This window comes from Meriones unguiculatus, chromosome 6 (assembly GCF_030254825.1).
Source record: "Meriones unguiculatus strain TT.TT164.6M chromosome 6, Bangor_MerUng_6.1, whole genome shotgun sequence".
Lineage (NCBI taxonomy): Eukaryota > Metazoa > Chordata > Mammalia > Rodentia > Muridae > Meriones > Meriones unguiculatus.
Genome location: NC_083354.1, coordinates 15,940,881 through 15,957,677, shown reverse-complemented (window position 1 = coordinate 15,957,677; position 16,797 = coordinate 15,940,881). Strand labels below are relative to the sequence as shown.

Sequence of the window (16,797 nt, the reverse complement as noted above, 5' to 3'; positions counted from 1 at the left end):
ACTGAGTTGAACTCTTTGTTACTGAATGACAGAAAATGGAGTAGTTTCTTGCCTAGTTGTTTTAAGAAAGGATATGTTATATTTTTAATTGTGTGTGTGTGTGCGTGTGTGTGTGTGTGTGTGTGTGCACTTGAGTGCTGGTCCCTATAGAGGCCATAAGGCCATTCCTGTAGGATCTCCCGGAGCTAGAGTTACAGGTGGTTGTGAACTGCCCTGCCCGTGTCCAGGGACCCAAACTCAGGCCTCTGCAAGAGCAATACATGCTCTTAACCACTGAGCCAGCCTTCCTCCCCTCTCTTGCCCGGTCTTAAAGCTGTAGTAACTCTGACACTTATTCATTGGTTGGTTTACACCTGCTGATCTCTTCACGCTGCGATCTGACAATGCCCAGATATCTGTGACTGATACGCAGGCTCTGGGTACAAGAGCTCCGCAGGAAGTGAAGAGATGATGAGGCCCAGTTATCACTGTGTTTGGTTAGTAAAGCCTACACGGTTGATCTGAAACGCCAGTGACATGGACATAAACTTTACGTTAATAGGTCTGAAGCTCAATAACAAATCTCTGAAGCTGTGGGTGTCTGAGAGTCAGAGTTAAGAAATCTGAGGAGCTGCGGAAAGAGTCCCCCCAAAGACACTTACTGGTGGCTTAAAGATGGGAGGAGTGGGGTGTGGCAATTGGAGCAATCATTACTTTTAAAGGTAACGTTTTCTCACGATGAGATCTTATAAAGTTGTTATGAGTTACCAAATGAATTATCATTAAAAAGTATGTTTCTATACTTTTTTTTTTAAAGATTTATTTATTTATTTATATACATGAGTGCTCTGTTTTCATGCACACCAGAGAGGGCATCAGATCCCATTACAAATGGTTGTGAGCCACCATATGGTTGCTGGGAATTGAACTCAGGACCTCTGGAAGAGCAGCCAGTGCTCTTAACCACTGAGCCATCTCTCCAGTCCCTATACCTTTTTTTTTTTTTAAGCAATATAAATTATTTCATTTATTCTGGTGTCTTCCTCTTCCTCCACGACTTCTTCTTCGTCGTCTTTAGTTTTTTGAGGCAGAGTCTCTTCAGTATCCTTGGCTGGCCTCAAATTCAGGGAATCCACCTGCCTCTGCCTCCCCAGTGCTAGGATTAAGGAACTGTGCCTAGCCATTAATACGCAGCGATGTCCTACTGACTTAATATGCAATCTAATGTTGGTACGCCCACTTAATCGGTTGTACATTATTTCCGGTGTACAATCACTCATATGCTGCTTTCTCATCCAGTAAAAGTTTGGGGACCGGTTTCCTCAGAGCGGCGTTTACAACCCTGGCTGTGAATCACGGAAAATGATTAAGTGGGCAGATAAAGAGGAAGTCACAAATCAAATAGGCACTTCCATTTATTGTGTTTGCAAGGTTGTTTCTGAGGACGGCGCATGTTTTGGGGGACCCTGTGTCCCGGCTGTTTTATAGAGCTCTGGCTTCTTAACAGCACTGCTTTAAGGGCGCCTTGTGCGGCTCTGGGCTTGTTGAGCTCGACGGTGAGGGAGGTCAGGTTTCACGAGGAGGCCCACAGCTTGTAAAGGCGGTCCTTTCCCCAAGAAACAGAGTCCACATCAGGAAGTAAGCCGAGGTTTGCGTGAGCGTGAGGTTATTTACATTCGTCACTTAAATAAAGAGCAGAAAATGCGGACAACAAAGAGCCTGCCACCAAGTCTTGGAAGGCTTCAGCTCTCGCTGAGGGGCACAGTCACTTACTCAGCTTAAAAGCCCATTGAAAAAACAATAATCAGAGCCTGGGAAGTGTCTCGCTGAGCCGGCTTGGTGGTTGAAGGGCTTGTCGTGCCGGCATGAGGACCAGAATTCAGATCCCCAGAAACCGAAGTTGCTGCAGGGTAAGCGTACCCATCATACACGCACACACACAAAGGAAAAAGAATAATCAAAAGAGAAGCCGTGGCTTCAAGCTTGTAGGCCTCCATCCTCAGTCTGGAGTGTGTGCCACTAGACCTGATTTATTTTTTTTTTAATGTAGCTCATTAAATAAACTTTAAACTGAGGTAAATTTTTCTTTTTTTAAATTTTTTTATATTAATTACAGTTTATTCATTTTATATCCCAGCTGTAGCCCCCTCCCTCATTCCCTCCCAATCCCACCCTCCCTCATCTCCTCCCATGCCCCTCCCCCAGTCCAGTGATAATGGAGGTCCTCCTCCCCTTCCCTCTGACCTTACCCTATCAGGTCTCATCAGGACTGGCTGCATTGTCTACCTCTGTGGCCTGGTAAGGATGCTCCCCCCTTAGGGGAAGATGAACAAAGAGCCAGCCACTGAGTTCAGATAAGAGACAGTCCCTGTTCCCCTTACTAGGAAATCTACTTGGAGACTGAGCTGCCATGGGCTACATATGAGCAGGGGTTCTAGGTTATCTTAATGAATAGTCCTTGGTTAGATTATCAGTCTTAGAAAAGACCCCTGTGCCCAGATATTTTGGTTCTGTCACTGTCCTTGTGGAGCTCCTGTCCCCTCCAGGTCTTACTGTCTCCCCCTCTTTTCATAAGATTCCCTGAACTCTGCCCAAAGTTTGGTTATGAGCCTCAGCATCTGCTTTGATACCCTGCTGGGAGAGTCTTTCAGAGGCCCTCTGTGGTAGGCTCCTGTCCTGTTCCCTGTTTAAACTGAGGTAATTTAATTTACATAATTTCCTATGCAAGGATGAGCTAATAGCCGCAGTAAATGTCAGTAGGCACACAATTTTATTTGTTTAGTTTTGCCATGGGGATCGGGATTGGAAGCCTTGTGCATGCTGGGTAAGTATTTGTGCATGCTGGTAAGTGCTCTACCACTGAGCTTCGTCATCGTCAGCTCTAAGCAAAAGTTTTAAAGGCATCTCTCTGGTCAGAAATTCAGGGGTTTGACACACATTCTTAGCCAGCTAGAAAGCCCGTGCAGTTTGGCCTGTTCTGAGAAGAGCTGCTCCGAGCTGCAGCATCTCTGGTTCTCACAGAGCCTTGTTAACCACCAGGCTTCAGACCCTTGAGTTTTCCCTGTGCCTCAGTTTCTTCAGCTGAACATTGAGATGACACAGCTTCGAGATTTAGATAAGCTAAATATGCCACCCATAGCACAGAACCTGGCAACGACACGCATGTCAAGCTGTTGTGTGGCTTGACGCCTGTGTCGTAACATCCTGTACCTTCCCAGCATTTATTGCAGTTTGAGCTACCAACTTACATACCAATTTAGTTAACTACCTCTTCCTCCTCTTAGACGATTCCTGAGTGTAACCCTCCTAGCTTTGTCCTTTTGGGTTACTACCACCTGGAGTGCACCAGACACCAGATAAATATTTGTTGAATGAGTCAGCAAACTTAGGAGGGATTACTTTGGCCTGAAAGTTTTCTGATGGGAATATGATTAAAATATTTTTTTTCCAGCCAGGAGTTAGTTAACCTAGCTGGAGTCGATCCACACGGCTTGACACTGGATAGATGAGTCAGGTAATTGTGTGAACAGCAGGGTTGATGTTGACGTATGACCAATCGGCTTCTTTGCATCATCATTTTACAGAACACTGTTAAGAGCAGAGATACTTTTTTTTTTTTGGTGGGAGGGGGCATTTTGTATCCAAACTGTAGCAATTTGTGGAAGGCTTTATGTGAGTCATTCTTTCTTAGCATGTGTGAGACCCTGGCTTCAGTGCTTTGAGCTGTTACACGTACCTTTATGTGAGTTAAAAGTGACTGCTTAAGTAGAGTTTTGTCTTGAAGTAATTGATGCCAAATTGCTTTCTGCACCTCCCCAAAGCCAGCCTGTTGACTGTGTATCTGCCTTAACAACCTCATCCTTTCCTTTTACTGTACCAAGGATACAAAATACATTCTATCTGTCCAGTAATTAAGTTAACTAATTTAGAGATTTAACTTAAATAATTACCTTTATTTGTTTTTATTTTATGTAGGTTGGTGTTTTGCCTGCTTTTTTTTGTGAGGGAGTCAGATCCCCCGGAGCGGGAGGTACACTCATTTGTGAGCTGTCCTGTGGGTGCTGTGGTTGAAACTGGGTTCTCTGGAGGAGCAGCCAGTGCTCTTAACTGCTGAACTATCTCTCCAGCCCCATACTTACTTACTTTGTGCTTTGAAGTAGGATCTCACTGTGTAGCCCTGGCTGTCCTGCTACTGGCTATGTAGACCAGGCTGGCCTTGAACTCACAGAGATCTGCCTGCCTCTGCCTCCCCAGTACTGGGATTAAAGGCAGGGTTTATTTTTATCAAGTGTGCGTGAGAGAGTACACGCAGGCATGGGTGAGCAGGTGCCTCAGAAGTCAGAGCCGTTGACCGTTGAGAGCCACCTGACACGGGTGCTGGGAAATAAAGCGAGATTCTCTGTAAGAGCAGTGCGTTGATGCTTTTCTCCCCTGAGCCGTCTCTCCAGCCCCTAGTTCAAAGACTTAGAAGGAAGATTTCCACGATGGTGCTTTCTGACAGAGTTTGCATTGGAATCAGTTTTTATGCGTGTTTGAGACTATCGCTTTGGAATTAGCAGGTCGCCCTGGGAGGCCCCTAAGTTAAGCGTGAGTCGGGTGCAGCTGTGTGTGTTAAACACTGGTGCGGGCCTGGAGCATATTTGTAAAGGGAACTACTGGTTACTTTTCTCATTGCCAGGATGAGACACCCGAGGAAAGCTACTCGAAGAAGAAAGGCTTTATTTAGACTCCCAGTGGGTGTAGTCTGTGAGCTCAGGGAGTCCCGGCAGCGGGAGCTTGAGATGCTGGTCAGGTTGCATCCAAAGCTAGAGAGGGCAGTGCTGGGCTCACCTGCCTTGCTGCTTTTTATTTAGCCCAGGACCCCTGGGCTGGGCTCTCAGGAGTCCACAGCTGGACCTGGCTTTCCGCGTGCTCCCTAGGGACCATCTCCTCGAGTTTGCCTCTCCTCAAGCTTGCACAGTGCTTTACCAGCCCTCTCCCAGCGCAGCGGCGCTCTACAGTCAACCCAGAGTTAATGTGTTTGGAGAGAAGGGTCCTAGAAAGGAGCCTCAAAAGGAAAAGTTGGGGCCAGTGAAATGGCTCACTGAGTAAAGGTGCTTCCCACCAAGACTGATGAGCCTGAGTTTGATCCCGGGGACCCACCTGGTTGAAGGAGAAAGCCAGCTCCCACTAGTTCCCCTGTGGTTATCATGTTCATGTTGTGGAATGTGTGTACCCCCTAAAGCACAGAAAATAAGTAAAATGAGTTTTTATTTTTAAAAAGGAATATTTGGATTGGTATTTAGAGTTTGATGTTCTTGGATAGTGGTTCTGGAACTTTTAGCTTGCTCTTTATACTCTTAAAACTTTTTGAGGATCCCACAACTTTTAAAAAATGTATTTGTTCATTTTTGTTTTACATGCATTGGCATTTTGCCCGCATGTTTGTGTGTGAGAGGGTGTTAGAGCGCCTGGAACTCGAGGTACAGACAGTTGTGAGCTGCCACGCGGGTTCTGGGGATTGAACTTGGGGAGAATCCCAAAACTTTTATGTCACAAATCTTTTTGTTTGTTTGTTTGTTTGTTTTTCTGAGACAGGTTTGTACCCTCGGTGAGCCTTGGACTCACTGTGTAGACCAGGCGGGCTTTGAACTCACAAAGCTCCACCCGCTTCTGCCTCCTGAGTGCTGGGAGTAAAGGGAGGTTGCACCATGCCCAGCCCTTAAATCGATTGCTAATTCCTATTGGTAATTAAACTGGCTGGTTTAATTATTAGGCCTTCATTATTTTCAAATGAAAACATTGTTCCATTGCTTATTAATATAAGCAACACATCAATATTATTATTTTCTAAAGATGGAAGTTAAGCAAAGAAATATTATTAATAGTTTTGTTTTTACAAAAATTATTTTGGTTTCTGTGCATTCTTTGCACACGTGTGTCTGTGCTCCATGTGCATGTAGTACCTGAAGAGGCCTGAAGGGGGCGTTAGGTTTCCTTGAACTGGAGTTAGAGACAGTTGTGAGTCACTTAATTTGGGTGCTCGGAGCACAGCCCAGGTCCTCTGCAGAAGCAGTCAGTGCTCTGAGCCACGGAGCCATCTCTCCAGCCCTATAGGTCTCTTTACTTAGTTTAACAGGGGCATGTACAAGTGTGCCTTGTCTGGGCCTGTTGCCGTACTTCAGATTTCAGAAAACTCTATACACCCTGGAGAAAAGAAAATTTAAAAGGCAAATGATGGTTATTTTGAAAATGGTTTCTTCCCTCTGAGGACCTACTGACACGCGCAGCGTGAATGCTGCTGTTCCGCAAGAATAGAAATATTTGTTACTGGCACAAACAAAGTATGACTTTACCTCATTGCAGGGTTTTGAAAGTAAATCCGTCTGCGAATATTTTGGCTGCTATAGCCCTGTACCTCTTAAGGCCAGTAAGCTGGTGCACAGAAAAATAAAGCCGAGCCCAGGGCAGACTTTGGCAGCCTGCTGGGAACTTTTGCCCTTCCCAATCTAATGGAGAATCAGCGTCGCCTGTGCTTCTTCGTCTTTTCTGTCTCTGCTGGTGAACCATGAAGGCTTTTTTACCCGGAGTCTCAGGAAGGGAATTAGACCGTCCCCAGGGCCCCGTCTTCCTGCCTTGGAAGGCTTAGCTGAGGGACGTCTGGACTCTCAGGATGCTGGGGAGGGCTCTGCGGAGGCCTGCTTCATGTAGGAAAGAAGAACCAGCTCTGGAAACACCAGCTCATTGGGTTTAACCCCCTTTAAATGCGTGAGCTAGAAACAGCCATTGTGTTTCTCCACCACTTGTTCTTCACACAGACTCTTACTATCCCTCCTTCCCGTGAGCGGTCAGTATTTCGGTTCTCCGTCCCCTGTCCGGTCCCATTGGACTTTTGAGGCTCCTCTTTTCAGTTCATCCTGAGGCACTGCCAGCTTGGTCTGAATATCCTGTGACAGTCTTCCTGTTTCTTCACCTCCTGTGAGCAGAGGCTAGCTACCATTCTTTTCCTCTGGGCTTGCGTTATGTTGCCCCTCTTGCCTCAAATGATACCTTCTCCTCTTTCTTTGGAATCCCGTGGATTTTTTAAAAGCCAATTCACAGAGGTATTTTTTTTTAACCTGGATGGTATATCTTTACTGTATTTTGAAAAAATATTTTATTTTTAACTGTGTGTGTGCCATACATGTGTGCTAGAGCTGGAATTATAAACAATTGTGAGCTGCCTGGTGTGGGTGCTGGGAATGGGACTCAGGTCCTCTGTAGGAGCAATGCTTGCTCTTAACTTCTGAGCCATCTCTTTAGCCCTCGTTTGTTTTTAATTTTCCCTTCCCCCTGAAATCCAGAATTTGGTTTGTACTGTCCTGTTGGGTGTATAACTACATAGTGTTTTGGATAATTATTTTTCTTTCAATTATGTTCATGTTTTCTTTCTGATAGATGTTTTTCTGAGACCATGTTTGACGGAATATTTTTTTAAAAAAGATTTATTTATTTATTATATATATGATGTTCTGTCGTCATGTACATCTTTGCGCCAGAAGAGGGCACCAGATCTCATTATAAATGGTCGTGAGCCACCATGTGGTTGCTGGGAATTGAACTCAGGACCTCAGGAAGAACAGCCAGTGCTCTTAACCTCTGAGCCATCTCTCTACTCCCTGCATATGTATAATATATTATTATTAATATATATAATAACCTATTTTATTGGTTTATATACCTACCACTCCTCCAACCCTTATTCTCACCCTAATCCCTTCCAACCCCACAATACTAGGTAGATAGAAAGAAGGGTAGAGGGCAGAGGGGCGTAGACCTCTATAGGCTACTTCCTGCTGATTAGGGACACAGAGTTCCCTGAGGCAAGTCCATTCCTTGTTGACAGAATACCCAGCAGTCCAGTAAACCAGCAATCCAGCAACAGCAAAGGCAGCATCAAACACAGCAGCAGGAGCAGCGGTCACCGCAGGTCCTCTTGGGGATGTCCCATTTACACTCTCTCAGGAGGTCCCAGAATTAAACGAGCTGCAGCTGGAACAAACCACGTCCCTGCCAGGGCACGAGACACACTATAGTTGGCTGCTGTGGATAATCAAAGTAGTCATGAAATCATCTTTGTGCTATTTCAGTTAGATCGCTGAGTGGGAGTTCAGATCTGCTAGCCTGTGCTATATAATGTGCTTTGGGAATGTGCTTCGGTGTGCTTATTCTAAACGTGTCCGGCTTTGTCACAGCTATTTCTGCGTTTGAAGTCCACCCAGTGTCCACTGAAGTCCATGAAGGGGGAGTTGCTAGGTTTTCATGCAAGATCTCATCCACCCCGCCTGCAGTCATCACATGGGAGTTTAATAGGACAGCCTTGCCCGTAACCATGGACAGGTAAAAATGCGGCGTTTTTATTTGGACGTGGCACAGGAGTGATGAAGACTTCCCACAAAACTTCGGAGGAGGGGAGGGAAATACGGTGGAGTTCAGTTCCGTTTAGGGTTGCAATGATTTGTTCCCTGTGACAGTTCTCACCTGGGTGAAGGACTGGGGAGACGGACGGGTGGCTGAGAGCACTTGCTGCTCTGCAGAGGGTCTGGGTTCGGTCCCAGCGCCCGCACTGAAGTCCACAAGCCCTCTGCCGTTCTTTTGGTCTCCTCCCAGCAGTGCAGGCGTGTGGTCCGCGAACATCTGCTCACATTCATGCACGTACACACAAAACAAATAAACATGAAAAAGAAAGCTTAATTGCTGTCCTGCTCGGAAGTATTCAAAAATAATTTGCTAACATTATTTGCCTCTCTGCCTCCTCTGTGCCTCTGCCCCTGCCCCTGCCCCTGCCCCTGCCGCCTCTGCCTCCTCTGCCTCTGCCTCCTCTGCCTCTGCCTCCTCTGCCTCCTCTGCCTCTGCCTTCTCTGCCTTCTCTGCCTCCTCTGCCTCCTCTGCCTCTGCCTCCTCTGCATCCTCTGCCTCTGCCTCTGCCTCCTCTGCCTCTGCATCCTCTGCCTCTGCCTTCTCTTCCTTCCCTCCCTTCCTCCCTCCCTCCCTCCCTTCCTCCCTTCTTTCCTTTTTGAAACAGGGTTTCTCTGTGCAGCCCTGGCTGCCTTGAACTCATGACATAGACCAGGTGGCTTCAAACTCAGAGATCCGTCTGCCTCTGCCTCCTGAGTGCTGGGAGTAAAGGCATGCACCACCATTGCCTGGTTACTTAACAATTTTTTATTGAGTCAAATGAGCAACTGAAACAGCACTCACTAATCTTAAGGTCAAGCACCCTAACACAGTGCAGCCCAAAGACACACTTCTGTGATGCTTATATATGCAAAATTGTTAAAAGTATTTGTTTTCCATAATTAGGCCACTGAAGCTCATTAAGGACAGACAGCTTTGCACACGCAGTAAAAACACTGCATTTCCTAGCACATAGCGAGTGGTCTTGAGCCTGAGCCTGGCTGTTTTAGATAGCACTCGCTGGTGCTGGGTGAGACAGCATTTGCAGTGTTGACTTCTGAAGGGAAGTCACATGCCACAGCACCCGTCAGTCAGCTCACCAGAAGGAAGCAGCTCATTGCGTGTTTTATACTGAATTGATTTTCTTTTATTGTTACACACGTAGACACTTTTTACTTTCATCAATTTTTTTTATTGCTCCCCACATTCAGTTTTGTGATCCTATATGGGGTTGTGACCCTGTTTTAGAAGCTGCGTCATGGAGAATAAATAGCTCTTGGAGAATTTTTTTTTAATTGATTTTTTTTTTTTAGAATAAATCATACTAAGATCTGAGTCATAATCAGCTAAATCAACACAAGATATGTTAGCAACACCCTCTTTGTGAAATTAGCGTGCTAGGTTTTACAAACTTGGAGTACTGCAGAATTATTTACATCTCAGGGACCTATCACAACCCGAATGAAATACTAGACTCATGCTGATGCTTCCACCAGTGGTGCTTTTCAGAGCCGGGGACCGTACCCAGGGCCTCTTGGGAGCCAGGGTGGTGCTTGCCACCCCCCAGCCGAAGTTAATATGTGAAAAGGTCTTTACACTAGTGTTTCTGCCACGGGTAAAAGCGGCTTAATGTGTTGCTTTCTGTCAGCATTTATAGTTATAAAGAACTACAGAAAGTTCAGTCACATTTCTTGTCTCACCAGGGTGACTGCCCTGCCATCCGGAGTGCTGCAGATCTACGACGCTGGCCCAGAGGATGTTGGGAATTACCGCTGTGTTGCAGCTACGGTAGCTCATAAGCGTAAAAGCATGGAGGCCTCTCTAACCATAATTCCAGGTACCACAATAATGTTGGTTTTCTCCCATTTTTATGAGATTTTTTTTTTTTTTGATTGCTGCGTCTTGTTTTCCTCCTGGCTGTAATAGCATTCTGTCCGTCGGTAGTTTGATGACATTTAAATTCTTGTAATAGATTTGGTTTGGGTTTGGTGTTTTAAGACAGAGACTTACTCTGTGTCCCATCCTAATCTTGAACTTGAATCCCTTCTACTTCAGCCTTTCTGAGGGCTAGGATTACCACTATCCCTGGACTCTAAACTACTTAGAACACAGCCTTTTGTTAAGCTAATCTTTCCCAGGCAAATGTGTTTTCTGTGTCAACCTCTTTAAGAAACGGTTGCTTTGTAATTTTTCACTTTTATTTTTGAAAACATAAAAACAGAAAGGGACAAAAAGAGAATGTCCCTTGTCAATAAAGATGTTTGTTTCCAATATAATACTCTTCCGCTAGAATTAGCTGCTAATGGATAAGCTTTTTGGAGGTGATGTGACAGATTTTTCCTGGGGAGACATCCCCCCAAATAGAGATCCCACTACAGACCCAAGTATAGACACCCCAAAAGTCCAGCTTGGTGAACCAGTGAGTGTTATTGGGGTTACTTACAGGAATATGGGTGAGGGGTTATTTCCAGGAGCAGAAATGATTCAAAGACAGCTGTATGACAGAGCCCACCCCGGCATGGGTTACAGATTACAGAAGCTGGGATTCGGAACATACTGGGCAGCCTGCAGGCAGCTCAGGGGCTGGAGAATGACCTCTCCATGTGACTCACTGGTTTGTGTCTCTTTCAGGAAGCTCTGCTCCTTCCAGGTGCCTGGGCTTGTCTGAGAGTCTCCTTTGCAGCCTGGCTCCTTCAGGAGTTACTCTCAGCAGCCTTTACTGTTTGTGCTCCTAGGGGATGAGGGGCATAGTGAATCTGGTCAGTTTCAGGGACTTCCTAAGCTATTCTGAGTTCTTTCCTTTCAGTGGTAATGAGCTTCTCAGAAGGATGGAATGCTTCAATCTCTGAGGAAATTATTGCACAATGGCAGAATAGGAGGATAATGAAAATATTCTAGGATTAATTATAATAGTTATATAGCTGAAAATTCTAAAAACCATTGAGCTGGACACGTCAAATGTATGAATTGTATACAATATGAGTCAGACCTCAATAGCGCTTTAAAAAAAATCTCATTTCAAAAAAAAAAGAAAGAAAAGGTGAGAGGCTGGAGAGATACCTTTGTAAGAACACTTGTACAAATATGAGACTGAGATTTTGTTGTGGCACCCATATGAAAGTCGTGTGCCCATTATCCCAGTTCTGTGGGGCTAGACACAGGAAGGTCACATACCCTACTGGCTGCCAGCCTGGCCCTGAGTTCAGTGAGAGACCCTGCCTCACAGGAATAAAGTGGAGAGTGACAAAGCAAGATACCTGATGTTCTCCTCTGGCCTCTGAACATGTACCCACAGGCAAACACACACAGGAAGGAAGGAAGAAGGAAGAAAGGGAGGAAGGGAGGAGGAAGGAAGGGAAGGAAGGAAGGATGGAAGGAAGGAAGGGAAGGAAGAAATGAAGAAGGGAGGGAGGGTGGAAGGAGGAAGGACAGGAGGGAAGGGATCGAGAGGTACCCACCTGTAACCCCAGTACTCACGGGGTAGAGACAAGGAGTTGAAGATCAGCCTTGTGTACAGGGAGCTGGAAGCTAACCTAGGCCACCTGAGGTCCTGTCTCAAACAAACAAAAAGAATAAATGCAAAGGTGGATAAGAATTGGTGTTTTGCTGTGCTTCCGACGATTTGCTTACATATCCTGCCTTTTTCTGCCCAAGCTAATGAGTCCAGGTCCTTCTACACGCCAACTATTGTAGCCAGCCCGCAGAACGTGACCGCGGCCCTGCACCAGACCGCCGTGCTTGAGTGTATGGCCACAGGCTACCCCAAGCCCATCATTTCCTGGAGCCGCCTCGGTGAGTCCTCCTCACCGGGGATGGGAGGCGAGGGAGTCCTCCCCTCGAGCTTTATTCCTTTTAATGAAACTGATAAAGCGTGTGCTTTGTAGATAGTGCTCATGTGGCAGTTGCCTCTGAAAGGCCTCTTTTTAGTTCTGCGACGTGAGGAAAGCTTATGCTCCGGAGAAATCGCTGTGTTTTAACGAACGATGTCGCAGACACCCGTCCTCTGGCGTAATTTCAGGTGAAGCGCATTGTCTCAGCTCCCGTGCTCTCTTTGAAACAGATCACAAGTCCATCGACGTCTTCAATACTCGGGTGCTTGGGAACGGCAATCTCATAATATCCGACGTCAGGCTGCAGCATGCCGGAGTGTATGTGTGTCGCGCCACCACCCCCGGCACGCGCAACTTCACGGTCGCCATGGCAACTCTAACTGTGTTAGGTATGCAGCCTTTCTGCCATCAGAGACGCTTTCGTTTTAACGTTGTCCTTGGTTTTCCTTTCTAAGGTTTCGGGTTTAATTGCACATAGGCGTGTGTCCGTGCAGTGTCCAGAGAGGGCGGGAGAGGGTACCATCCCTGGAGCTGGGGTCACAGGAGGTTGTAAGCTGCCCAGTGTGGATGCTGGGAACCGAAGTTGGGTTCTCTGTAGAGCAGTAAGTGCGCTTTAACATCGAGGCACCCTCCGGGCCCTTGTGGCAGCAGTGACAGGGAAGTTAATAATAAGAATTGTGAACGCCAACAGTGATTAAATACAGCTCTAGGATCACGCTGCCGTCACCATGTTTGTGTGCACGGCGTCACCCTCCTCCCTAAGCCTCCTTTTCCCTGTCGTCCATCCGCATTTCTGTAACAATGTGAACTTCACCTCTTAGTGACTCTTTCTGTTCACAAGTGCCCTCTCCCTGGGTTTAGTTGAGATGGGTTGTGGGCGTGTCAGCGTGTTCACAGGTGGCCTCAGCGAGGTTCGCTGGGTGGGTGCTGAACATTAGAGAGAAGCTCTCTCCTGGTTGTTTTTTTTTTTTTTTTTTTTCTATTACTGTGATAAAGTATCTTACCACCTCTAGAAAAACAAAAACAAAACAATTTAGGGGAGAAAGGGTTAATTTTAGCTCGCAGTTACTTCCAGATTACAGGCCTTCACTGGGGGAAGTCAGAGGAACTTCAGACAGCTGTCCACCCCCAACCTGTAGTCAGGACGACCTGTAGTCAGGAGGAGCGTGAAGCGAACGCCTGCGTGTTCCCTCGCTTGCTGGTACTCAGCGCGATTGGTGCTCTACTCCGCACAGGTCAGGGTTCCCTGCCTAGGGAATGGCACCACCTATGTTGGACTGTGCCCTCCCATAGCAGGGAGACAGCCCTCCACAGGAGAGCCCCCAGGCCAACCCAGTGTAGACAGTCTCTCCCCGAGGCTCAGCTCCAGGGGATCCTAGGTTGTGTCAAGTTGACAGTCAGAGCTGCCGTCACAGGTGCCTAACTAGTCGTAGGAGACGCAGCCTGCCAGATGTCTTTGCACGTGGGGCCCACCTCGTTCTCGTGTTCCCTTTTCACTCTCTCTTGTCATTCTTATTGAAACCACAGAATAAATACCTATATTTTTCCCTTTAAAATAGCTCCTCCTTCGTTCGTCGAATGGCCTGAAAGTTTAACGAGGCCACGAGCAGGCACAGCGCGGTTTGTGTGCCAGGCGGAGGGAATTCCCTCACCCAAAATGTCCTGGTTGAAGAACGGGAGGAGGATACATTCAAATGGCAGGATTAAAATGTACAACAGGTAAAGCCTTGCTACTTCGCTACCATTTTTAAATAAAATAATGCCTTTACTAATTTTTACACGAAATCAGGTGATAGCAACATCAAATCACCACATAATCTTGACAGCTAATACTAGATGCAAGAATTTAAGATTATAGCATCAGCGTGTCGTCGTCCTTTTGCATTTTATGCATGGATCCAGAGTGGTCTGCTGTGAAGGAACACGTGCGGCACAGTGCCCTCGATGGCAGTTCTAGCCCTATCAGGTCGCTGCCTAAGTGAACGGAGCAAACATGGCCTCTGGTGTCTTAGGTTCTTCCTCCAGCAAATGACAAAATAAGAATGAAATAACTTACTAATGATCCCTCCAGAGTTCAAACTTAATGGCTTTAAGAATGAAACTTGGATGGTCATGGTGGTGCACACCTTTGATCCCAGCACTTGGGAGGCAGAGGCAGGCGGATCTCTGTGAGTTCAAAGCCAGCCTTGTCTACATAGCGAGTTCCAGGCCAACCAGGGTTACATAGTGAGAACCATTCTTTTAAAACACACACACACACGTGTGTGTGTGTGTGTGTGTAACATACATAGGTAATTTTTACTTCTGTAACATTTTCATTTAGCTGAACAAAACTGTAAATTTTTTGTTGACCTAAACTTTATATGTGCACGACAATATGAGTTACATATAGACTATAGGATAGAGTAATAGCTAAAGCCATTTCTTAAAAAGTGATTGAAGCAAAGAGAATTCAGCTACCATAAATATTAATGAAGGCTGAGGCTATAAATCAGAATAATTTTAGGTAATTAATGTAGATCATTTTAAATTAGAAATGGTTATTCTCAGTATGTTCTTGTATAAGGTGAAAGTGTATTTAACAATAGCTTTTGAATGTCATTATCAGGTTTGTTTGTTTGTTTGTTTTATGGGTATAAATATTTTTTTTCTTTCCCCAGCAAACTGGTAATTAACCAGATTATCCCAGAAGACGATGCCATCTATCAGTGCATGGCCGAAAACAGCCAAGGATCTGTCCTGTCTCGAGCCAGACTGACTGTGGTCATGTCTGAAGATAGACCCAGCGCTCCTTACAACGTCCATGCCGAAACCATGTCCAGCTCTGCCATCCTTCTAGCTTGGGAGAGGCCGCTGTACAACTCGGACAAGGTCATTGCGTACTCTGTGCACTACATGAAAGCCGAAGGTAGGCAGCTCGGGGACCGTCGGTGAGCGCCGTTTGCTGGCGTGGGTTTGTTCTCGGGGGGCTCAGCTGGCAAAGTGCTTGCCTGACAGGTGTGAGGCCCCGGGCGTGACCCCCAGGACTACAGAGACTTGGTGTGGTGCCTCACACCTTCGGCCCTAACACTGGGGAGCAAGAGGCAGGCTGCTCAGAAGTTTAGGGTCACCCTCCACCATGTAGCAAATTCGAGGCCAGCCTGAGCTACATGAGCCCCTTTCTCAAGCAAACCAAAACAAACAAAATACTTGTCTTCAGAATGAGCAACAGCTTACTTACGTTAAGAGAAAAGAAATCTCACCCTAGGGGACTATATAACGATAGCTCTTCTAAGGTCCCAATGACAAATGAAGATTTGTTCCTAGAAGTTCTAGGGCTGGCTTAGAGAACATGTGTGAGGAGCTACTGACAGGATCAGGAATAACCCCCAAAGCAGCCACACAGCCAGTTTTATCCCATGTGGATAATGGCTTTTCCATAGCCAAAGAGATGGAACCCCCCTTCCCCTAACCCAGTCTTCTCCAGACTCTGTACTCTAGCCCCTTGCTGAGACCTCAAGGCCCTGTGAATTTAGGCCTGAGTTGGCTGTGGGCAAAAGTGGCTGGATGCTCATGAGAGGATGCAATGACCCACCCCATACTCTTCTCGGTGGTGGGGTGGGGGCAGGATGTTAGCAGTCAGCGAGGCCTGCTGTGATGGTCTTTGCGAGCAGACCCAGCTAGTCCTGTGAAGACGTTCTGTGTGGAGAGTGGTGGTCATTTTGAGACACAGTCTCACTTTGTTGCCCTGAGTGGCCTAGAATTTACTATGTAGATTAGCTGGTCTCAAACTCAGAGATTCACCTGCCCCCTGAGTGCTGGCATCAAAGACACGGACTCCCACACCCAGCTATCATGCTGGTTTTTAGGGAAATGTCAGTATGTAAAATTCTGCGTTTTTGTTTTGTTTTTGATACAGTGTCTCTCTGTGTAAGTCCTGGCTGTCCTGGAACTCACTCTGGAGACCAGGATGGCCTCAAAATCTGAGATTCTCTTACCTCTGCCTCCTGAGTGCTGGGGTTAAAGGTGTGTGCTGCCGCCACCCTGACAAATTCTGCAATTTTTACTTCTTTGTTAGATTGAACTTTTTTATTTTGAATGAAAATTAAACCCGATAGGCTGGGGTATAGCGAATGGTAGAATCCTTGAATAGCTTGTGTAAGGTCCTGAGCTCAATCCCCAGTACCGAAAGAAAAAAAAATGTTATGAGAGAACAAGACATTTTTGTCATATCTCTTTTCCTGTGTCAAATTAAATGTCAGCAGCTAGAGAGGCAGCTCAGTGGTTAGGGCCCTTTCTCTGGTTCTGCCGAGGACCTGGGTTAGGTTCTCAGAACCGGCTCACCACGGCCTATAGCTCTCGCTCTAGGGGATCCAACAGTTCTGTTCTGGCATTCTTTGACCCCAGGCACATAGGTAGCGCACATATATATGTGGAGACACTCACGTACACGTGAAACAAAAATGAGTCAGTCTTTCTAAAAAATAAGTATCAAATCTCTTAGAATTCTTGCTTAGAATTACTGGTTCCACTTTGGGGATTAAGAAAAAAAAAAGATCCATTTTGCCTTACTCTTAGACAAAATTGTGACAGA

At 46.2% G+C, this 16,797-nt stretch overlaps 1 protein-coding gene across 1 annotated transcript in view; it reads left to right on the top strand.

Moving 5' to 3' along the window:
- The window catches only part of Prtg (protogenin), a 96,433-nt gene that overhangs the window by 31,761 nt on the left and 47,875 nt on the right, over positions 1 to 16,797 (top strand). The window contains exons 3-8 of the mRNA XM_021637973.2: positions 8,193 to 8,337; positions 10,098 to 10,231; positions 12,049 to 12,186; positions 12,455 to 12,613; positions 13,784 to 13,943; positions 14,885 to 15,132. Of these exons, the coding sequence (XP_021493648.1) occupies positions 8,193 to 8,337; positions 10,098 to 10,231; positions 12,049 to 12,186; positions 12,455 to 12,613; positions 13,784 to 13,943; positions 14,885 to 15,132 (984 nt within the window). The remainder of the gene's footprint in view (positions 1 to 8,192; positions 8,338 to 10,097; positions 10,232 to 12,048; positions 12,187 to 12,454; positions 12,614 to 13,783; positions 13,944 to 14,884; positions 15,133 to 16,797) is intronic.